General features: G+C 40.8%; 1 protein-coding gene across 5 annotated transcripts in view; it reads right to left on the bottom strand.

Annotated features, from left to right (window-relative positions):
* Positions 1–24,407, bottom strand: part of GREB1L (GREB1 like retinoic acid receptor coactivator) — an 80,529-nt gene that overhangs the window by 37,368 nt on the left and 18,754 nt on the right. For 2 of the 5 annotated variants that reach the window (XM_069853943.1, XM_069853944.1), the window contains exons 4-11: positions 21,343–21,519; positions 18,590–18,766; positions 16,470–16,607; positions 10,358–10,492; positions 8,653–8,790; positions 8,206–8,325; positions 6,524–6,661; positions 4,574–4,759 (exon numbers count right to left, since the gene is read on the bottom strand). In XM_069853943.1, the coding sequence (XP_069710044.1) occupies positions 4,574–4,759; positions 6,524–6,661; positions 8,206–8,325; positions 8,653–8,790; positions 10,358–10,492; positions 16,470–16,607; positions 18,590–18,766; positions 21,343–21,519 (1,209 nt within the window). The remainder of the gene's footprint in view (positions 1–4,573; positions 4,760–6,523; positions 6,662–8,205; positions 8,326–8,652; positions 8,791–10,357; positions 10,493–16,469; positions 16,608–18,589; positions 18,767–21,342; positions 21,520–24,407) is intronic. The other 3 variants (XM_069853945.1, XM_069853946.1, XM_069853947.1) reach the window with 2 other exon arrangements.

Genomic DNA, 24,407 nt, shown 5'->3' with positions numbered 1-24,407 from the left:
CAAAAAGAGGGTCTTAAATACCAGACATCGGTGAAATGTTGAGGTTTTGGGTTTATATTTTCTTTCAGGGCCAAAGACAACAAACAAAATGGGCAGTGAAAAAGAAAGGAAATAGAACAGTTGTGTGAGAAGTGGGTCAGGGAGTGGATAAATAACCTTTAGTTCAGAATCTGTTGAAACTGTTGCCTGTTTTTATTTTGCTTTTTTTAGAAGTAATATATGAAGAATGTCACCATCCAATAATCATAGCATGGTAGGACAACTATAGACTTATAAATGCAAGGCTGTTTTCACTTCTGATGCAAGCCAAAAAGTTCTGATTAGTCTAATTTAGCACAGCATGGGTATAAATCTCTCTTTGTTGCTCTCTTTTGGAAAGATATTTTGTTCCCTTTCTAAGAAAGCATCACGCATTCTAGATCTCTGAAGACCTTGAAAAAGAAAAGTTCTGCAGAAATAACATATCAACCACAACAAAAAAAAGATGTTATACACTGAAAGAAATAAAAGCAAGCTCTTATCATAGAATCATAGAATCACCAGGTTGGAAAAGAGCCATCGGATCATCGAGCCCAACCATTCCTATCAAATACTAAATCATGCCCCTCAGCACATCATCCACCCGTGCCTTAAACACCTCCAGGGAAGGTGACTCAACCACCTCCCTGGGCAGCCTGTTCCAGTGCCCAATGACCCTTGCCGTGAAAAATTTTTTCCTAATCTCCAGCCTAAACGTCCCCTGGCAGAGCTTGAGGCCATTCCCTCTTGTCCTGTCCCCCATCACTTGGGAGATGAGGCCAGCACCCTCCTCTCTACAACCTCCTTTCAGGTAGTTATATAAAGCAATGAGGTCTCCCCTCAGCCTCCTCTTCTCCAGGCTAAACAACCCCAGCTCTCTCATCCACTCCTCATAAGGCCTGTTCTCCAGCCCCTTCACCAGCTTCGTTGCTCTTCTCTGGACTCGCTCCAGAGCCTCAACATCCTTCTTGTGGTGAGGGTCCCAGAACTGAACACAGGATTCGAGGAGCGGTCTCACCAGTGCCGAGTACAGAGGGAGAAGAACCTCCCTGGACCTGCTGGTCACACCGTTTTCTGATACAAGCCAAGATGCCATTGGCCTTCTTGGCCACCTGGGCACACTGCTGGCCCATGTTCAGTCGCTGTCAACCAACACCCCCAGGTCCTTCTCCTCCAGGCAGCTTTCCAGCCAGACTTCTCCTAGTCTGGCTGCACAGGGTTGTTGTGCCCCAGGTGCAGGACCCAGCATCTGGCCTTGGGTCAATCTTGTTGACTGACAGATGTTACTTAAGAGACAAGCTCAAGACACGGGAGTGATCATGAACACAGGCAAATTAAAATAATAGCACAAATGGAAAGACTTCTGCATGAGAACACACAGAATTTCATTCAGATGATTTATGAGAGAAAAACTTTAAAAAATAGTTATCAGAAAGGCTCTGATAGGGAAATATATTAGAATCAGTTAGGTGTTTAATAACACACTTGGCTCATGGTGGCCTTTCTCCACAACTATCTAGAAAAATAATGGAACTAATATCAGATGAGAGAGATGAGACAGAAGACAAAACGATAGATATTGATTTTGATTGTGAACAGTTTCATAAATATACATACAGGAATCTGTCAAGGTTAAAAGGGAATATTTGGAAGCTTCTCTACAGAATTGAGTATGCAAAGGATCACTTTGTCTACAGAAAACAAAACTGCAAAACAAGCAATACCATAACACTCTGATATCTGACAAAGGCCTTATTAAAACAGCTAAGCTTCCAAAAGCACCTACAGTTTAAGACAACATATTCAAATATCCATTTCTGGGTAGATACACTTCATGGTACATCTCAAAGAGAACTACTCCTCCAACCATCTAAGAGCAGGAGAATTGGTGGAACAACCTGTTGCTTTGAGTGCCTGAATGTCCCTTCCACTGAAAACCGAGGCTTGTTCCTGCCTCAGGTCTGGGTTTGCATTCAGATACTGAAGCTACAGAACACTTGTGGATGTCACAGCATACAGACAAAGTAATTAAAATGTACCACAACAAGAAAGAAGGGAGAACAACTTCATAATTCCAGCCAGATACTTAACAGAGGGTCCAGAAATCCCCTAGAGCTGCCCAAAACACAGCCCTTAAGCACTGTGTAGGATCAAACTGTGCTTGCAGAAACAGTCGTGCAGTAGTTAAAAAGCAGGCAATTACAAATGACAAAATGTAACCCATATGGCAAATATGGGCATTTTGAAGTATAAAAACAAGGCTTGAGAATACTCACTCCAAAGGCCGCCAAAGACAACAAATGTGAAACCTGAGTAAGTACAGGAAACAGACTGTAAAAAAACACTGAAATCAAACATGCCTCTTGATCTTTTTTTACTTTTTCCTTTATCAGTCAGTGGAATTTATTTATAGCAGTGCTATGGCTCACAATCACAGCTTTAGCTGTGTATACCCTTCACAGTACATCTCAAATGAAAGTGTCAGAAGTGTACTTATTTTTTTTGCTTTGTTCTATAATATCTTTGTGACATTGCTCGGCTGATTTTAAAAAAGAAACACAATAGCATTATCCCACAATTAATAACGTCAATCTTACAGGAAAATGGAAAGGAATTCTCATATATAAATATTTTCTTTAAGAAAAAAGAGCACTTTCCTAAATAATATTCTTACAATCTGTAATCACAGTCATCTGCAAACATATTTTGTACAAGTAGTGAGATCCGAAAAAAATCTGGCAAGACTCAGTATTTACTTCAATCTTCTGTCTGCTTTTTTATCTTTGCTGTTATCTTGCTCTTTCACAATACACTCTGGAAGAAGGAACAATTTTTTACTCCTACTTTCTCAAGAAAAGAAGAGGTTCACATGAACAAACTGTTCATTTATATGGGATTTGTCTCTTCTCCATCTCAAAAACTTTTGAAGCCGGCTGCCTTCCAATCATCCTAATCAGCTTTGATCTTTCAAAATGGAATAAAGATTATAGTCTAGTGCAACTGTCAGAATTCCAACAGTTTCAAGTTTGCAGCAATATTCAAACCAGCCACACGTTTTGACCCCTATGATCTGCAGAATGTTTTTACTTTTCTCCTCATTAGGCTCTTTCATCTCACTGCGGCTGGCACCCATCTCTACACAAGGCCAAATGGAAAACTATTCAGCTTTGCACAGCTAAGAATAAAAGCCAAACTAAACACCTGCTAATAAGGGAACTGCTTTATGCTGAAGGCAAAGTGCTCACTACACACAGCTCAGCTCCATAAGCTCTGCATGAAGGCTCCTCTGGTTTGTAGCAAGTGTAGACTTGCTACATCCATCTAAGGTTGAATTTGCTCACGGAGTTTGGTTTGTTGACTCAATAAGTTTCAACAAATAGTTTATTTTTAATTGGAAATGCTGTATCAGCTTTTCCTATGAAGAAATTTGCAGACTGCCTCTATCAATCCAGAACTGCGTGGACAAGCTGGTTTTAACATGCAGACTTTACAAACTTTCTAACGAAGATGAAAACCTCAGATAACAAATATAAGGCCACTGAGAGAAGGGCAGACTGGAAAAGAAACCCTCTGCCAGTTCTAACCTGGCATCCAACAGACTATCAAGGCAGAGAATGATAAATAAAACAAACAGGTCACTCAGAGTACCACAACACAGAAGACGGCATTAAGGGAGAAGAGGAAAGCGTAAGAACCCATGAGTGAAACCCACACAGAGCAGCTTTGATCCCCAAATTACAGATATATCACCAGTTTTGCTTCTTTTGAAACACTTGCATGTTTCATATTGTTATGTATCACAGATGCCCCAGAGAAAACCCAGTACAGGAAAAACAGTGTGCTCTTCACAAAAGTTATTTCACACTCCTCTATGATAATTAGCATCTTTTCAAATACAGAAATGAAGACCAAGACTGCTGTGAGAAGTTTCCCAATGCTATCCTGCATTATTCTTTAACTTCTAAAACCTTACTGTTAACACTGCTACTTTTCACTCTAAGGTTGGGAAAAACATCTGGACCTGCAATAAGGGAAAGAAGAAGTGGCTTGCTGGTTTGATCTCAAACTTGCAAAGAGTCCATTTCAAAAACACTTACAAGAATGAGATAGTCACTGAATCGCTTGTCTTGGTCTGAATAACAAACGGGGTTTTCATGTAAACGGTGCTGTCACCAAAACAATGATGACCATCACACATCTGCCAGCATTTGTCACAAAACTGAATAAAACAAACCAACTGTCCTTAGAAGGAGCTGTGATAACTGATGGTTTGATACCCTAAGCAAATGAGTTATCTGCATTGCAAATCCATTTTCACAAAGGTGACCTGGTCAATCCCCATATGGACAGCAGAAGTAGTACCAGCCTTTAAATCCACTTCCCTTTTTCAGTCTGATGAACAAAACCAGCAAAGTCACACACACTAGATGGAGCCACTTACCTCTTCAAGGCACAAAAATTGCCAAAAAATTGGCTTTGAAATGGCCATAAAGAGGGTGGGGAGAAAAAAAGGACAATCACAAATAAAAACAAGTACTGATGACAAATTCCTTACCCAGTTGGACAAGATACTGAATAGTTAAAAGTATCATATTCTCCACACTTAGCAGCTGACTGCTGGTCAAACCCAAGATATCCAAATCTTTGTTTTCCAGCTGCGGCATCTTGTAACAATTCACCAGCAAGGGACTTACAACAATATCACCAACATTTCCGTAGAAATAAGGTAAAGTGCCATAACCTTAGATTAAAGAAACAAACAAACAAACAAAAAAGCTTAGAAATTCAAAAAATATGCCATTATATGAAATCTTTCACCACATATACATTTCCAGATTCCTCCTTAATGTTATGTTGCAGAACATACTGCATCAGTGACTGCTCTTGGCATTATAATTGCTTACAAAATAAATGAGATTGTCCAGCAAGCCTTTGCTGTATTTTACAACAAGCGATCATATAGTTTTGCATAAAATAACAATAACTTCCTATCAGCAGGATAATAATTACTGCTATACAAATGAGAATGTTATCTATTTGTGTTTTAACCTGTCCTTTAAATACAGATTCTCCATAATACAGTGTATTAAAAAAGAAAAATCAAAGGAAGCAAAAGTATGATCTTAACATCATAAAAGCAGCTTAAGTCTCATTAGCATTGATTCAGCCACCGTGGTATAGTTGTGACTAATTTCTCTCTTTTTGCCACCTTTCCGTTCTGTTTTCATAAACAGATTAAATAAACATCAACAACTAAACATGCTGTTCTGTAAGGCAAAACACATAAGCACAGGCTAAACTCCTCTTTTCCTTGAGAAATTTTTTCTTTCTTGAAGCAAAAACAACCACATAGATTTTGTCACACCCGTCCATTTGGGTACATCTGGTTCTGCACTATTAATAGGACACTGTTTCTCAGGGCCACTAACATTTAGCAGAACTGAGGACTTCACAGGCAGCTCCCCAAGAGCCTAAGGGCTGCATTCAGTCTGCACTTGAGGCATCCTCATCTTTAATAGGGAAGTGTTTCTCTGAAAACCACCATGCTAGGGCTTTAGAACAGGCTTCTAGAAAACAACACTAAGAAAAGCAAACCAGAAGAAGTGTAACCCTATCCTTGATGGCTTTACTAGCACATGGTCCTGTTAATTCTCTGGGAATTGTGTATATTATCTGTGCAAATGAGGGCTCTGAGAACTACACCATTTCTTCAGGGATGAAAAATTATTCCATGAACTGTTTTTATGGGCATGTTCTGTTAACATCAAAACTACTTTATACAACCATCTGTATAATGTTGGACTGAAAAGAGATTTAAAAAGTAAAAAAAACATTGGCAGTATAAGCCAACCCACCTTTGTTACACAGTATGCCGCAGCAGCTCAGCTTGAAAGGAATATTCACATTAGGAATCATACTTTCAAAGTAAAAACAAAGTCTTTCTAAGGGTTAACAATATCCTTTATAGAGCTAATGGATTTTAAAAGCCTGATTTGTTATCTCAGTTGCTTAGAAGTATGGACCACAAAAGACAAAAAAGTTAGTATGTTTCACTTCTGATTAATCATTTCAAATAAATTTGCCGGTTCTCATGCAGAATCCCAAGACTTCAAGATCAGGACTATAAATGCTGCAGGAAATATTTGCTTGTTTTGTAAGTTGTTTACACTGGAAAGCTGTTTTCATTACATGGAATTATTTCTATTCTTGGATTTTACAAAAACTTTATTTGTACAAAACTTCAATTTGGCCAGAGGTTTCGTATAAACTTGACCTAATTGTGACCGATTTGCAAATCAGGTTCATCAGAAATCTCTTAACTCCAGAAATCTCCTACGTTCCAATTTTAAGTGTTCAGCAACTAAAACAAACTATCTATGGAAGACTGACTTTGTATTGAACTGAGTGCCAGAACTAGCAAACATAAACAAAAAACACCCCTTTCTCTTAGGGGAGCATGCATTTATTCAAAACACAGCATTTGTTTCCCCAGCATAAGACTTACCTATCAGAATCACTGGTCTGACTCCCGAGTTATTCAGCAGGTTTTCAGGAACTATTACAGTCTCCCCTGCTGGGATGGGTTGAGGCTGTAAAATTCCAGTTAACATGGATTGAGGAACTGGGGCTGACAAAAGAGGCTCTATAAAATGAAGAAAAGAGATGCTTTCATTACTAAAAGGCTCATACTGTGATTTGGCCGTATGAACAAATGAAACAAAAATTCTGCAGATCACTAACTGTAATAAAATTCAAAAGGTCTCTGCATTTCCTGCTATAGTTTTAAGTAATTTAAATTAAGAGCCTATATTCTCCTGTAGCCACACCCCTAAAATAAAACTTTTTCTGGTCACTGTATTGTTGGTGCGAATGAGAGAGGAAAAAGCAGGTTTGAATATGCATCTTCAAACAAAGCCAAGTACCAAGCCAAAAGGCCACCTCTAAGATGGTTAAAGAGGCTACCTCTCAATACTGCCTCTCAATACAAGGGAGGAGACTGCTCTGACTTCTGACACAAAATACCTGTGGATAAGAAAAACAAATACTGGTCAAAATCTCAATGCTGTCCTTAGACAGTGGCTACAAGGATAAAAATGAGGCTTTACTCGTGCAAGAGAAAAGAAAGCCTTCATGAGTGAAAAGAAACAAAGTGTAAGAATTTTGTAATCAGGTTTCAGCATGTGGTCTGCTTCAGAAGTTTCTCAATCTTCACTTGCTGCTTCGTAACATATTTTTCAAACAATGCCATCAACAGAACAGCATCATAGGCAGCACGAGTGAATGCATGTGTGCATATGTTTTAGCATTCGAATTGTTTATCCAATAAACACTACAAAAGACTCACAGAACACACTACAGCAGAGGTAGTGGATTTGTAGAGACAAACTCAATAAAAGGGAGGGATTTGCCTTATATCATGTATCTTCATCAGGTCTCTGAAGCTAGAAATTCACAAAAGCTGCAACTGGTTTGAGCTGCTCAAGTAGGCAAACCTGCACGACTATGTAACCCTCCTCCCTATGACGAATATCTCAGAAAATCAGTTCCAAAACATCTCAAAACCAAGCCCTGCAAAGCAGAGTTAAAAAGATATTGTACATGTTGACAAAAGGGGTTTATTTCTTGTATTCACACAGACTTCTATGTAATGCTGTTTCATATCATGATGCTACATATCCCTCTAAAAGTTTTTTCACGCACAACAAACATGCAGTCTCACAAACTTTTGACCTAGTAGACATCAGTGTCCCTTGTTAGACCAAAACTGCATAAAGCCCTTCTTCCTTCCCAGGAGCCAAGTGCACTATTTCTGTAGCATGTCACACCAGACCGAGACACAACATTCAAAGTGAACACTAATGGAAATCCTTCAACTATGTCCATATATCCATATACCTGCACAATTTTAGAAGAACTGAATTATATTTGGGGGACTTAGATGGCTCTGGATCCTTACTAACATTAGTCTCTCCTTCCCTTCCTTTCTTTCCTGCAGCAATTGTTACATCCTAGATTATGGCAGCAAAGACAAGGCAATCATTTTTATGGGGCACTTGAAAAACTCTCCGTGTTGTCCTGAAGCTCAGTTATGTTTTCTGTGCAACACTTAAGAGAAGCAGCACAGAGCTACTGGTCTAGCGGAGTACAGCTTTTTTATGAATGAAATCTGCATGATTCAAGTTTTACCTGTTCTTGTTGAAGGCCGAATCATAGGAACAGGAACCGGCAAACCAGGAGGAGGGACTGGGGACCCAGGAGACCATCCCCGGTGACGTTTCTTTGGTGGTCCAGAACTAGACATTGATGCTAAGAAGGAAAGCAAAAACTAATTCTAAACCCCAGCATCCCAAATGACCAGATTCCAGCCCACACTTCCACTTGGTGTTGAACTGGTATCACACCACAGATCACCAAAGGTTTACAACTGGATTTACACAAAGCCAGATTATGATGTGAAAAAAGTTGTTACCTATGTTAAAAAGTACAGCATTATCATTAACAGTCATGCCAAAACCCAAAAAGATCTGTAAAGACCGAACTGCAGAAACAGCATAATGAGAAGAACAGAATCACAAACTTCAGGCTCCATAGCCAGTGCAGCTTAAAATAAAAGAACAGAGAGGTTTTCTTTACCTTGGTCTCCAGCTGCACAGCCAGGGCTTGGAGATGTCGAGTGAGGCATTGGCCGAGAGACTGTAGAACTCAATACATTATTTCTTCCACCATTAGCGTTTCCATTAGCAACATCAGTGGCACGTACTGAAAGAGGAGCTGAGTATAATAAAATACAAAGTGTGTGGCTTGTGACAATCTTGAACACAAACAAAGTAATACAGCTGCATGCAGACACAAAAGAACAGGGCAAAATGTGTGGCCAAAAGAAACATACTCCAGGGAAAGCATGAAGTGTACTTGACAGAGAATAATCTGAGTATAGACTGCAAAATCCTAACCTTGAAATGGTGTTTCCAGATTTCAAGGTGGGGAGGATAGATGGAAGAAAAAATCAAGAAAAAAATTCACTACAATAAAATAAAAAATCACACACACTCAAAATATTGGAAAGTTTGTGACATTTTTTTTAGACACCACAATTTTTTTTAAAAAAAAGCACATAATTAATTACGTTTTTAAAGATTTCTAAGCCTCTCTGGTGCATCTGTTTTTCTGCCAGTTGTCCGTGTGCCACACAGTAATTCACCACTGGGCTTTAACCTAAAGCTTTGGCAAGGTAGATTGGGCACAGAAGACAGGACAGTTTGCTATAAAGTATTCATGCTCTGAGTGTTACTGAGGCAAACGGTGCTTAATTTTGCTACCTCTGCCTAAGACATTCCTCCATCCTCAGCAGGTCTGACACCCTGGCAGTACCCACTGCATCCAGGTCATGAAACAAAACTACAACAACTGAGGATCACAAGAAGTTATCCTCACACTTCTGAGCTTTTTCTTTTTCAGAGACTAACTTTTGCAGGAGTCAAAAAAAATGGCATAAACTGCACAGAGAAGACATGAAGCCCAGTGAGGACTACAGCTCCTTCCCGTATCGGCCAGCTCCACAAAGATTTCACTCCCAGGTACGCACTCCAGGAGCAACAGCAGGAGATGGTGCAGAAACAGAAAGAGCGTGAGATGTAGGTATTTGGCTTAAAACAACATAACATGGAACTCCACAGCCGCAGCCATCCAAACAAGATTCTCAGGTTGCCAACTGGCAAAATTTGAAAAACATCACTCGACCATTCTAAGCTCCCTATTCTTACTCCGAGCTGAGGGTTTGGAAAGGATTTGGAATGGACAGATACAGTTACAGAAGCAGTCAAAATGGTGGGAAGTAATTTCAGTGCATGATAAATTCTCTTTGTTACACAAGTATGGAGGAGGAAAAAAATACAGAAATAAATAGTTAAAACAGCACAGATATTAAAATCTCTTTAAATGCGACTAAATTCCATTAAACGTATGTGGAAGAACTATACCTGTTAAAAATGCAGAACACCATGCAGCTCTCAGGTTACTGAGGTAAGAATCAGGGTCATATCAAGGGGTGACTTTTAGACTCTTAAATATCTTAGGAAGTACAAAGAGGGATATGACATGCACTTTTTGCAGGATGTCCAATCTGAAAGCCAAGGTGTGGCTCTGTGTGGAGTTAGCAATGGCTGCCTGTGCAAAATTTCTGTGCACACAATTGCAAGAATATGACAGCTTTGGGGAATGCCAGTGTAGTGAATGTTTTCCTTCCCTTTTTCTACTAAAAAAGATGATTCCCTTATTTCTTGGCTGTTAAGCCGACAATTCCCTTGGCTCTCAGCCCTCCTGGAAAGCAAAGCCATACCTGCACTAAATCCCTTTCCTACGAGCTGCACTGACAGAGCCAGAGGTTTCACAATGTTCTTATTCCGGGAAGGGTCTTGAGTTCCACTTAAGTTAACAGCAGAAGATGATTTTGCTGGACTGAATACTGAAGACTCTAAGAAAAGAAGTTGTTTAAGCAATTATGTTAAATTATATATGTATGTGCACGTTATTTTTATTATATACACATGAACTATCATACACATTTATCTAAACTCATCACTGCATTTAACGCAAACAATTTTTTTACATTACTAAGAAATCATTATGTATTGGTATCTTTTAGGAGTTGTAACAAACATTTAACCAGGCATTTTGATAGAAGCTCATAATCTACTACCGATCTCTTTCACAATATTTTTTACTCATATACAATCGAGCCACATTTTAACTGAAGAAAGGGCTATTTCATCGCTCTTCAAAATACCTCTGTGGGGTAGGCAAGTAAACACAACTATCCCATGCTATAGATGAGAAAGCAAAGGCAAAGAACTTGTGTGACATGCCTCCAGCAGCCACAGGGAATAAGCGCTGGAGTAAGTTGCCTAAAAAGGTTGTAGAATCTCCACCACCTGAGATTTTCAAGAACAAGTTATCAAAACACCGCCAGACACAGCTGAGTTTGACTTAGGGCAGAAAAAAAAAATCAAATACATAACCTCCTTCCAGCACTACTGTCTGTGGCCGTGAACTGTGTACATCCATTTCTAAGTCTGGATAAGAAATGAAGAGTATCTAAGCCCAAATTCTCTGGATGAATCAACAAACAGTAACTCTTTAGAGTGCTTTACCACAGCTGCAAAACATCAGCCCTAATTTATAGACAGATAAATTGAAGAACAAACAAATTCTAATACTTGCCCAGTATGAAGCCGTGAATCAGAACTGATACTAAACCTCTCAACATGTAGGTCCCTACTTTAACACCAGGCATTTAATGTCTGCCATTTACTCCAAGAAAAATTCAACATATGGATGCTGCTACACTGACAAATGCAAATTCTTAGAACTGGAGTGAAGGAATATTAACTCAGCGTTTTGTCCAGAAAGCAGTTTGCAACAAGCGGGCAAAGTAGGCTAAGTTCACCTACAGACGTCCTACTAAAACAACCAGGGAAAGAAAACAGAAGGCAAAGACCAACTTGATCTGCCAAATACATTCTCCCTCAGGCCACACACCATTTGGCAAAGGAGGGTGGGGAGGAGAGTCTGCTTTGCCAGCTGGAATAACTGGGATGGGGAACACACACAGAAGTCTCTGCTGCTGCTGCTTGTCCATGTTCACAGGAAATATGCTGAATGGCTAACAAATAACACCACCAGGTCAGGGTCTTTGGAGGAAAATGCTGCTCTCTCATTAAATATGATGTAGCAAATATTTAGTGTTAAAGTCTTCCTTAAAGTAAGCTGTCCAGAAGCTTTATTTGTTTGTTTTTTTTTATTTCTCTCTAGTTCTATTATATTTTCTTGAAATTTCATCTATAATGCAGATGCAGCTGACACACCTTTAAACATCACACTGATGCCCAAGGGGTTACTACAGTTACTACAACTGTTCATCCTTCTATTGTAGAACACTGTTTCTAGTTGCTTAACTCCCTATTAACACCTGAACTCAAGTTTTCCCTCTTGCGTGTCTCCCTAAAACTGAATTTTTGATTCTGTTCAAGGGTTTAGCCTGGTTGCACTGCCAGGTGTCTCTCCTCTGCAACAGTACTGCATCTTCCCATGCCGTACTGAAAGGGAAACCTGGCATCTGACTGCATGTCGTGGCCACAATGGACTGTGAGCTTTAACTATATTTCAGAATTACCTTGTGCTCTAATTTCTATCAAAAAACTACCACTTTGGTTCAGTATCCTGGGTGTGCCTCTGTCTGCCTACAGGTGTCTTCTAGAACTTGCAGACAGAATTGCTCACTTACAAGGGCAGAAAACAGAAATACTTAAAAAGTAAAAAATCACAGAATCATAGAATAACCAGGTTGGAAGAGACCCACCAGATCATCGAATCCAACCATTCCTATCAAACACTAAACCATGCCCCTGAGCACCTCGTCCACCCGTGCCTTAAACACCTCCAGGGAATGTGACTCCACCACCTCCCTGGGCAGCCTGTTCCAGTGCCCAATGACCCTTTCTGTGAAGAATTTTTTCCTAATATCCAGCCTAAATCTCCCCTGGAGGAGCTTGAGGCCATTCCCTCTTGTCCTGTCCCCTGTCACTCGGGAGAAGAGGCCAGCACCCTCCTCTCTACAACCTCCTTTCAGGTAGTTATAGAGAGCAATGAGGTCTCCCCTCAGCCTCCTCTTCTCCAGGCTAAACAACCCCAGCTCTCTCAGCCATTTCTCATAAGGCCTGTTCTCCAGCCCCTTCACCAGCTTCATTGCCCTTCTCTGGACTCGTTCCAGAGCCTCAACATCCTTCTTGTGGTGAGGGGCCCAGAACTGAACACAGGATTCAAGGAGCGGTCTCACCAGTGCCGAGTACAGAGGGAGAAGAACCTCCCTGGACCTGCTGGTCACGCCGTTTCTGATACAAGCCAAGATGCCACTGGCCTTCTTGGCCACCTGGGCACACTGCTGGCTCATGTTCAGTCGCTGTCAACCAACACCCCCAGGTCCTTCTCCTCCAGGCAGCTTTCTAGACAGGCTTCTCCTAGTCTGTAGCACTGCACAGGGTTGTTGTGCCCCAAGTGCAGGACCCGGCATTTGGCCTTGTTAAACCTCATGCCACTGGTCTCAGCCCAGTGGTCCAGCCTGTTCAGATCCCTTTGCAGAGCATCCTGACCCTCCAGCAGATTGACACTTCCACCCAGCTTAGTGTCGTCTGCAAACTTGCTAAGGGTGCACTCGATGCCTTCATCCAGGTCATTGATAAAGACACTGAACAGGGCTGGAGCCAGCACTGAGCCCTGGGGAACCCCACTTGTCACTGGCCTCCAGCTCTCTGGGCCCGGCCATCCAACCAGTTTTCCACCCAGGAGAGTGTGCACCTGTCCAGTCCAGAGGCTGACAGTTTCTCAAGCAGAATGCTGTGGGAAACTGTGTCAAAGGCTTTACTGAAGTCCAGGAAGACCACATCCACAGCCTTTCCCTCATCCAGCAGCCGAGTCACTTTGTCATAGAAGGCGATCAGGTTAGTTTGGCAAGACCTGCCTTTTGTGAACCCATGTTGACTGGGCCTGATCACCCGGTTCTCCTGCATGTGCTTCATGATAGCACTCAAGATCACCTGCTCCATGACTTTCCCTGGCACTGAGGTCAGACTGACAGGCCTGTAGTTCCCTGGATCCTCCCTGCGACCCTTCTTGTAGATGGGAACAACATCAGCCAGCCTCCAGTCCAGTGGGACTTCCCCAGTCTTCCAGGACTGTTGGAAGATGATGGAAAGGGGTTTGGCCAGCACATCCGACAGCTCCTTCAATACCCTTGGATGAATCCCATCCGGCCCCATAGACTTGTGGGTGTCTGGTCGAGCTAGCAAGGCTCTGACCACTTCCTCTTGGATCACGGGAGCCTCATTTTGCTCCTCTAGCTCCTGGGTTTGTACACAGATGGAACAACTTTCTTCACAATTAAAGACTGAGGCAAAGAAGGCATTAAGTACCTCAGCCTTTTCCTCATCTCCTGTCACTGTTATTCTTTCTGCGTCCAATAGGGACTGTATTGTCTCCCTAGTCCTCCTTTTATTATTTATATATTTATAGAAGGATTTTTTGTTATCTTTCACAGACTTTGCCAATCCGGTTTCTAGTTGAGCCTTAGCCCTTCTGATTTTTTCTCTAACCAATCTCACTTCCCTCCTGTAGTCCACCCAAGAGGCCTGTCCCCTCTTCCAGTGCCCATAAACGTTTCTCTTCTTCTTGATATCACTCAAGATCTCTCTGTTCAGCCAAGCTGTTTTTTTCCCCTGCCGGCTTTTTTTCCGGAACATGGGGATGGCTTTCTCCTGAGCTGCTAGGATTTCCTTTTTGAAGAGCTCCCAGCCCTCATGGGCTCCCTTGCCCTTAAGTACTGTCTCCCATGAGACTTTGCCAACCAGCCTTCTGAAGAGTTCAAAGTCTGCCCTCTGGGAATTAAGTGCGACTGTCCTGCTAACCACCCTCTTCACTTCACCTAGAACAGAAAACCCTATCATCTCATGATCGCTTTGTCCTAGGCGTCCACCTACTGCCACATCCCCCACAAGGCCTTCTCTGTTCACAAACAACAGGTCCAGGAGGGCACCCTCCCTTGTTGGTTCATTCACCAGCTGTGCAAGGAAGTTGTCTTCCATGCACTCCAGGAACCTCCTAGACTGCTTCCTTTCTGCTGTATTGTACTTCCAGCAGATATCAGGAAGATTGAAGTCTCCCACAAGAACGAGAGGCATTGATCTAGAGATTAACCCCACCTGTTTATAAAAGAGCCCATTAGCTGCTTCTCCTTGGCTGGGTGGTCTGTAACAGACTCCCATCACAAAATCTACCTTCTTATGGGCTCCTCTGATTTTAACCCACAGGCACTCAATCTCCTCATTGCCACAATCCATCCCAATGTTGTCCAAGTCCTCCCTTACAAAGAGGGCGAGGGCGCTGGGTAGGCGTTGACAATAAACTGAAAACCATTTCAGAAAGCGACTTGCTAGTAAGTACTCCTGTTTTAAAACAACCAAGAATTCAACTTCAAATACAGCTATGCAGAGCCTAGGAGAAAAAAAAGTCAGATTTCTGTCACAGGGGACCCATGTCAGAATTCACACCACCCAAAAAAGGAGGCCTCCCCCCTTCTCCTGGTCACAGGGGATTCATATGTATGCATGTGGCAACATCTTCACTAGGAGATAACGGTGGAAGGAGATGAAAAGGTTTTGACAACTGTGACCTAAGAGTACAAACAGTGACCAAGCAGACTGAAAATCGCTGTGAGCGATAAGGAGAAAGCCGTACATAAGAGGTGTATCTATTAACTTGGCAGGTACAATAGAAGACAAAGCTGTGTAAATATTGGATCACTTGTTGTTTCAAATAAATGGGTTCATGAATCTGCACAGTTCTCATGCCAGATTCTGGAAGCCAAGGGATCATGTAAAGAAATGCAGATGTTTAAACAACACTTAGATTTCATTTCACTAAACCCTAAAGCATTCAGGTTCCTAAACACAGACAGGGGTGACCGCCTGGGCAAAGTAGCTCTGGACATACTTATCAGGGATTACTATTTCTTAAAAACGCATATGTTCAGCTTTTGTTTGCTATTCCTTTTTAACACACTTTGCAAGTGGAAGAAGTACTTTAACCATCTTGGTTTTTCATCTGCATTTCATACTCTCCTAGAGAAATACATGCTCTGGTACATAGATATCAACCAATTACAACAGAAAGCTTTCTCCTACATTTAAATTTTCTAGAAATAGCACAAACAAACACAAAAACATGTAATGGCACAGATGAAGCTGTAATAAAGCAATGAGAAAAAAAGCTCAAAGACAAGCATCTTGGCTATTTGCAATAAATAAATAAAGATGCTGCTTCTTTGTCTGCCAGCACCCATTTGATTTTTACAGTTTCTCCTTGTTAAGTATATCATTAATAAGTTTCTACAATAGTTATGAGAAGGATGCTAACTCGTATAACACAAAACCACTGTATGAGTATGGGGAAACTGCTTTTCCAAGTATACACTTGTGTGAAATAAACTTTAAATAAATAAATGAGCAAATTAATAAAAGATGCCCCCCCAACTCCAAAAGGAGATTACTTTCCTTTTCAAGACAGATAACCTAGTCTATATTCTAAATAAACATCTCCCTATAGATGTGTAATTCAAGTTTTCTTAAGATCCACAAAAAATTAAATGAAACACAGAACCAAATAAATGAATCAAAAGAACTTTTAATACTTTTTATATAAGTCTTATAAGGACTAAGCTAACCTTCAGCCTCACTTGGGTCTCAATCTTTCACAAAGCAAAACTTGCAAGGCATCCTCGTCGCTGTAATTTATACACAGCCCAGGGTAAATACCCAGTTGTTCACAGCATCCCTGAACCAAGATATCTGAGGTAGCTTACCACCCTTAATGGTTATCTTTATAGCACTTTCAGCTCCTACCTGTCTGAGTGAACCCTGATTTGTATCCATTAGCTGATCCACCCTCTGGGGTCGTGGACGGTGACACCGAAGAATTTGGTTTAGCGGAGAGGCTAGCAGCAGATGATTGCCTGCTTCTACATTCTGCAAACGAAGCAGCTACAGTACATATTAACAAAGCCTGCTTTCCAGCAGTGAGAGTTCAGCAACACAGTGGTGAAAGGTGACAAAATGTTAAAAGCATACATACAGCACGTACAACAAACAGCAGCAAATGGCAGCATTCAATGAAAATACAGCCCTCACAGTTTAGTCAACTTTGTCTTTTAACCAATGCAACTTCCCTAGGGGCCTCTCACAGGGCCAGGCAAATACAGAACAGATGCTGCAAAATGGCAAAAGCCCTCAGTTCACAGCTTCTAAGAGATTTGAAGGTATTGGCATATCCCAGGGAACACTCAGCGACTTCTGTGGCACAACCTTTCTATAAACTCTTATATGTTGCCCTTTAAAAGGAGAAATTGTGCTGAGACCCAGATTTTTAGTATGCCTCCACAAAACCTTCAGGGAGATTCTCAGCACTGTGTCTGTTTGGATGAAAACTAAGTTAAGGAAGGAGAAAGCGACCTTAAGAATCACACATCAATACATTTTTTTTAAACTGAGATCTGATCAGTTTTTATTTGAAGAGAAGGGAGTATTTAAGAGCATTTCTGTTCTTCTAATTAGACCTTTAATTTAAGTAAAGGGTGAAGGGTTACCAGGCGGATGGTATCAATATGGGGAGAGTGCCTATTAAATAATGCCCATGAAATTGATTCTTGGTTAATTTTCTAAACTTCCATGGGTGCTCAAAACACCTGCATTCAGCACATAACCCTGTGACCCTGGTATTTGACTCTTCCATACCTTTACATTTGCGATAAGAAGAAGGTTTTAAATAATTTTTCACGTGTGTTACCCTGACAGCATTTACCAGGACACATACCAACCCCAACTGCATAAGCATCAGGTTTCAGAAAACGATTCCAAAATTAAAATAAGGCTTCCTTCTTCTGTATTCGGAACTTCAAAAAGAGAACTACCAAATTAAATCTTTCTATAGTTTTTGTGAAAAATGCAGCTGAAAAACACATCTACTCTACAGCAGTAGTTAATTATGCTTGCAACTGAGAAAAGCAGCTGAAACTAGTATCCCTTTGAACCACAAACTGATACAGTACCATAATCACTCATACAGCTTAGTGATAACCATCTCCCCCGGTGTCATGGTGCCATTCACATGAGGATGCGACTCTTCAGATGCATGTCAGCCCTCCTATGCAGCTTCTCCCCTCCTCACATCATCCTCTTTGGAACAATAGGCACCAGATTGAACTCCCTCTTTACTAAGTGGGACCACAGCTGAGGAAGGCAGGCAGTCTGTATATACACCAACTTAGTAGGCAATGAGCAGATAAACCATGCTCAAGGATCCTGGAGTCTTTGCAGAGCTCTAGCTCCAAAACCCTGTGTCCTCCAGTAACAGACCTCATGGCTACCTTGTGTTGGAGTCACAAACGTCATCTCCCTAGCACATAACAATACTGCACAGGCTGCTCCAGTAGAGGATAACCCCAAGAACAAAACACCACAAATGGCAGGAGTATGCAAGATGTCTCCACTTTCCCTGATATCAGTGACCTGGGTATTCTTAATCTTATGGTGTGCTAACTCTCCTCAGGCATTAGACACTGAATTGCACCTGCTAAGATGAGTATCAGTGGAAAGAAAGGCTGGAGCCCTGGCTGTGAGTCATCTTGCTCCAGGCACAGAAAAGAATCAGCAGACTGAGCAACCTTATTTCTTCAACCAAGGCTGCTGCACACCCTAAGAAGGGCAGATTTAGGGCTCCCACTGAAAGTATGGGGAGATGGAGGAAGACCATTTAGGATTGCATGGTCACTGTTGCAATTTAAACAAACTTCTTAGATAAAATCCAGACTCCAGTGAAATCAGTGGGATTTTTTCCTTCAAGCTGTAAACTCAGTCTTATTTTTTTTCCTTTTGAATGCATACATTTGCAACAGCAACTTTCAATTTTTCATTCAACATCACACTAATATAATAAAAAATCCTAAGTGAACGGGCACCTTTATTACCTTTCCAGCAAATAAGGGGTCCCTTTGACAGTACGCCCTGGGAACTTCTTACTAGGTAGTACTTTAAGTGCTTCTGCTTCTTTGGCTGAGTGGTTAATTTCAGGTTGATATGATTAGAAAACTCTGTGAAGTACCGAAATCCTCTTTCTCCACAGCCTATACAGTTCCCAGAAAACCCTGGAAGAATGAAGCAAAAGATATACATGCAGATTAAATGACTTGTGCTATCTCCTAGGAATAAGGTCAATTCAACCTACCTGCACATCCAGTTCAGAGTAACTGGAGGCCTTCAGACAGACATCTTCTGTAGATACCCTGCCCAGCCCACGCATGGCAGGAAGCAGCCAAACATGGACAGGTTTTGGTCTTAGCCTTTATGAAATTCTTCAATCTTTCTAGATCACACTAACCTATGCCAAAATCCTACCACAAATTTTCCCCTCTGCCCTTGTGAGGCCACAGCTGGAGTGCCATGTCCAGTTCTGGGCCCCCCAGTTCAAGAAAGACAGAGAACTATTGGACAGAGTCCAGTAGGGTGCAACGAACGTGATTAAGGGACTGAAGCATCTCTCTTATGAAGAGAGGCTGAAAGACTTGGGTCTGTTCAGCCCGGAGAAGAGATCTTATCAATGCCTAGAAATATCTAAAGGGTGGGTGTTGAGAGGATGGGGCCAGACTCTTCTCAATGGTGTCCAGCAACAGCACAAGGGGCAATGGGCACAAACTGGAACCCAGGACTTTTCAATTTAAGATGAGGAAAAACTTCTCTACTGTGAGGGTGATGGAGCACTGGAATAGGGTGCCCAGGGAGGTATCCTTTCTGGAGATATTCAAAATGCACCTGGACATGCTACTGCACAAACTGATCTAGGTGAACCTGCTTCAGCAGGTGGGTTGGATTAGATGATCTCCAGAAGTCCTTTCCAACCTCAACCATTCTATGAATACGTACTTAGCAGGGGAAGAGCAGTAATGCCAGGTGAGGAAATTTCCATGTGAAAAAAAGGAAATAATCCAAATTTCTGCCTTATAATACATAGGTGCATGCGTTTTTCTCCCAAGGCAGTGGTTAATCTATACTAGCCACTGCAACTTAATATGACTAAAATGAACCTTTGTATCTAATAAATTTTCTCTGAGACTGGTTATACAAAGCACTTTCCAAATAAGCGGGACATTACAGTTTATTAAAGTCTTAAACCAAATCATTTGATGTCGAGTTTTTCATGGCAGAAGTTCAGAGTGCTTCAGAATGTTTTTAAAAACCTACAACCTCTCCCGAATGTGACAGATTTAGGAACAAAGGCAGCAGACTGCTTTTCTGCAATGTTTCCACCATGTTTTCACAGAAGGGGGTGAAACTTTGAGTTTATGTCTGGCGGACAAGGTCCAGACTGAAGATTATAAGCATCCTAGAATTCCAGTGCCATTCACAACAACGTTAATGGGGATGTGGCATAGGGATGGCACCAGTCTAACATCTAACAAAACAAAGGAAAGGGCATGTTCTGAAATGGGCCTGCCTTAATATTCTTGCTATTTGAATACACCCTCTATGAACTAACGCTGAACAAGTAAACCTCTATGGATCACATGCCACTCCACTCATCTCTGAATCACTTCCAACACTTACTGAAGAAATATTTTATATTCATTCTGGAATAATCATTTATAATTGTGCTGTGCAGATTAACACCTAGTAGAAATGCTTTATTTTGTGGTTGTTTTTATTCAAATTTACTAATCAGTTCAAGGTCTGTAGCACAACCAATTTGTCGCCCTCACTACAATCAGTATTCTCCAAAATGCCAAGCACCTTGGAGAACACTTGTTCTAACACTCTCCTGTCAGCCAAATTCACAGTTTTATGAAAAACATACTTAGTGTTCTTGACAAAATGCATTTTCAAAAAAACTCTAAATAATTGGGCCATTATCTTTAGCCTTATCGTGCTTCACTGTCACCTTTTTACCATCATTGTTGCTGAGGATGCCAAGAAGTAGATTACTTCATCCTGTTTCTCCTGGGACTGAATCACTCCTTCCCTTCTCCCTTGTAACTAACAGAAACTATTGGTGTACCTCCACAGTTGTCAGAAAGTCATTAGGGTCTCACAGAACTGATGAGTCAATCACTTTTACTAGCCTGTTAAAATGTGTACCAGTTGTGAGCTAGGCAGGAAATCTAGGTGCACATTCACCTTTCTTCAATCACCAAGAAGCATTCTTGTATTAAAATTTTACAGCACATAAACGTAACCAATTATGACATAAATGGTTTGGGGTTTGTTTTTTTCCCACTATGTATTAGACTTTAAGAAGTAAACTGCCCTCAGAGCTCCTACTGAGAACAACGTTCCTAGAGGAGCCAAGGGCAGAATTTGTCCCTTAATCCACACAAAAGCAGACAGATCAACTTCTACAGTTGCATGAGCATATTTCTTCTTAAATGAAAATGCTATAAGCCCCAGTAGAGATAAAGAGTACGTGGATTGTTCACATTTAGAATGCCAGGGCTGCAGCTGATTTCTGCCCACACAGAAATCATCAAGCTTCGATTGTGGTTAATTGTGAAATCAGGGTCTTGTTTTAATATAGGCTTTTAAGGCAGGTTTAGCTACGGTTTTAATTTAATTCAAACAAGCCTCTCCTCAACATATTTCTAACAGAAGGTCATTAGCTGAAATGACTTTAGATAATTTTGAACTGACCTTTTTGTCTAAAAAATGGCATAAAGAAAAAAAACCCTCTTACCTAAAAGTGCATTTTTTCCATGATCATCTGGCAAAAACCGCTTGTCAACAGCACAGACTAGAATGTGCTCAGGAAGGTTAGGAGATTTGGCTCCTACTAACAGGAAGCCTGCTGGGATATCAATTTGCTCCATGCACAGAGATACCAACCGTAAATCCTTGCCTGCTTGACAAAAACCTGAAAAGCAAACCAAAACAAATGATAAACCTTCAGAAGATTCCATTTCATTTTCTTCTTTTTATCAGTTATAAAAGTACATGGGGCTTCACAACTTGATGCTATAACTGGGGGTTTTAATATATCCTTTTCAAGGGACACAGAGGAAATGGAGATGGTACCTCACCAGATCCACTGGCTCAGAGGAAATAGATAAACATGATTTTAAAGAGGTTACAAACACGTTCAGGTGGAGAAGAGACAGAAGTCTCCAAAGATTAGACACCAAATGGTTCAGAAACTTAATTTTTCAAAAACATTCAAAATAAGAGAGGTTGTGATTTTAGAACATAAACTAGCTCTTAAAATATGCCAAAAATTACTTCTTCTTTGTCAAATTTTAGTTTACAGTCTTTTAAAGAGAACCAATTTTGTCTTTGGTGCTTGTAAAAGCTGGCATTAGTACATTAACATCACTGAGTAATACGAAGGAATGATAATGACTGAAGTTTAGTACTGATGACTAAAGGAAGACTATATTAAAATCTAATTTTTAATTTGTCTATACATTTTAGGAATTCGAGCAAGTAAAAGATTCATTCAATGGGTTTGAGAGATATACACCACGTTTTTCCGTGAGTCTCCAAATGAGTTCCTTGAAGTCTCAATGGACTTTGAGTCTCCAGTCAGCTTTTTTCCCACTCAAATATATCCATGCACACAAAATAAGAACAGAACGTTGCTTCTTGTGCTACTGGTCAATGTAGGGCTACAGCCAGCAGCAGAAGTGGTCAAAACTGAGGACTGGAGTGACCTTCTGCTCTTCCGCATCCCGCAGTGAGCAGGTGGCAGGCTGGGACACACAAAAAACGATGTCAAGGCAGCCCAGAGCTGCAGCCGGGAACCACAACAGGGCCCTTGATAGCTGAGGACTTGAGGGAAGCTTGGCAGCCATGCAACAAGCAGCTACGGTGGAGATTATTGAAAGGTTGGATCAGACAGCTTAGAGCAATTACGGGACTTCTGGAGGTCTAGCAGATCCAGACTTTGGCTCAAACCAAAGCCAACTTCACAGTTAGGTTCTTATGACTAAGTAAATTAACGACAGCATTCCAAGACTCTTCCATTAATTACAGCACTAGACTTACAGGGATCAAAATCACCCATGACTTTTTGTACAGCTCCTTCATGTGGCTTCCTCCACAGGAAAGTATACGATCACATCGGGCTTTCTGATTTCCCTTAGGCAGAAATCAATGAAAGCACTACCAGGTTTTATGAGGAAAAAGATTCTTACATTGTGTTCTGCTACAATTTCACTTCTCCAGCTGCAAAGTCAGTGCCACATTCCGGCCTCACACCTCTACCAGCAGCAGCTGGCAGAAAACCTCCCTATTTCAGGATGCCCAAAGACATCACACATTCATCCAGTGACCATCCCTCTTTCACTAGAGCCACAGAAATATCACAACATAGGCTAGACACGCATGCATCAATGTGAAACAATATTTTTAAAAAAACAAATTTAAAATAATAGCATGTCCCAGTTTAATATTATTGTTAAAAACAAATATATGAAACTGATTGTGAAATTACTGTAAAATCTAGTAAGAATGCAGCTATTAATGTATATTACCTACATTTAATTTAAAATATTATTCAAATAGGCTATAGTTGTTACAGAAATTGTAAGGAAAAAGCAAAGCACTGGATAAAGACACTGACTTAAGCATCTGGAAACACAATGTGATCACAGCTTAATCAAGTGGCATCTCAACCATTATGAACATCTGTGTCTGCAACCTTACCTACTGTGCTAAACCTCATAGTTTAAAACTTCAGCAAAGATGGTGAAAGTTAATGTTGGTTTTACCTCAAAGCTGCACCAGGCAAAGAGCGTGTACAAAGTGCAATGCAGAGTCAGCTAGCATGAACTCCCTGGCAAGCAGGAGTTTTTGCTGAAAACAGGCTCTGATACAGGTCGAGTCTTGTGCCTACACCCACAATGTGCCCAACCAGTTCTTGGCTGAATAGTTTCTTCAGTTATTCAATTAGCTCAGTTCCAGCAGCAGCTCATTCAAGCTGCAAGCTAGCTTGGACTCGCCCCTCACACATGCCTTCTTCTGGCCAATGAATTAAAATGAAGCACCTGAAGTTTTTATTTCCAAATCAATGGATTATAATAATAATTTACCAATAAAACATATATTTTAGGGGGAAAGCATTAAAACTGCATCTTCAAAGTAAGCTTTTTTCTTTTCTGTTTAGATGTAATTTGATTTTAGCATGCTAAACTCTTTTTCAGGTGTATTATTTGGAAGCATATCGATCCTAACCAAATGGAAGGCTATATATTATCTAGACCTTTCAATGTGATTTAGAAAGAAAAAGTTGCAGATAAACCTAGGAACAAACCTTCCCTACATTCCAAATAAAATTTGCTTATTCAAAACAGAATTAGTACAGAATTTTCAAAACTGGCCTTAAATATTTAGGAATTCAGTGAAATCTGAGTAGCTGACATGCTTAGAAAATACCACCCTACATCTAGATTTCAAATAGAAAAATTACCTGCTGCTGACAATGCAGGCAAACAGGAAACCTGTAGATAAGGATTATGAAACAGCAAGTCCTGTAAGATTTCAAGACAGATTTAAACCTGCACTTTTACACAATTACTCAAGCCTTGTCTGTATCTAAACATTTTCAGGAAATGCCCAGAAGCACAAACAGTGACTAAAAAGAGGCTTTTGAATGAATTATTAGCAATAGCAATACTAGAATACCAAAGAAAGCAGGCTTTTAACAGCATTGTTAACAGCTATGTTTCAATACAGACTTGCTTTCAGGAAGAGCACATGACATTGGGAGGGCAATATCATATAAGAAAATTAAGAGCCTCTTTGGAT

Source organism: Phaenicophaeus curvirostris, chromosome 3 (assembly GCF_032191515.1).
Source record: "Phaenicophaeus curvirostris isolate KB17595 chromosome 3, BPBGC_Pcur_1.0, whole genome shotgun sequence".
Lineage (NCBI taxonomy): Eukaryota > Metazoa > Chordata > Aves > Cuculiformes > Cuculidae > Phaenicophaeus > Phaenicophaeus curvirostris.
The sequence above is the reverse complement of the archived record's forward strand: the minus strand, read 5'-3'. Positions and strand labels throughout refer to the sequence as shown.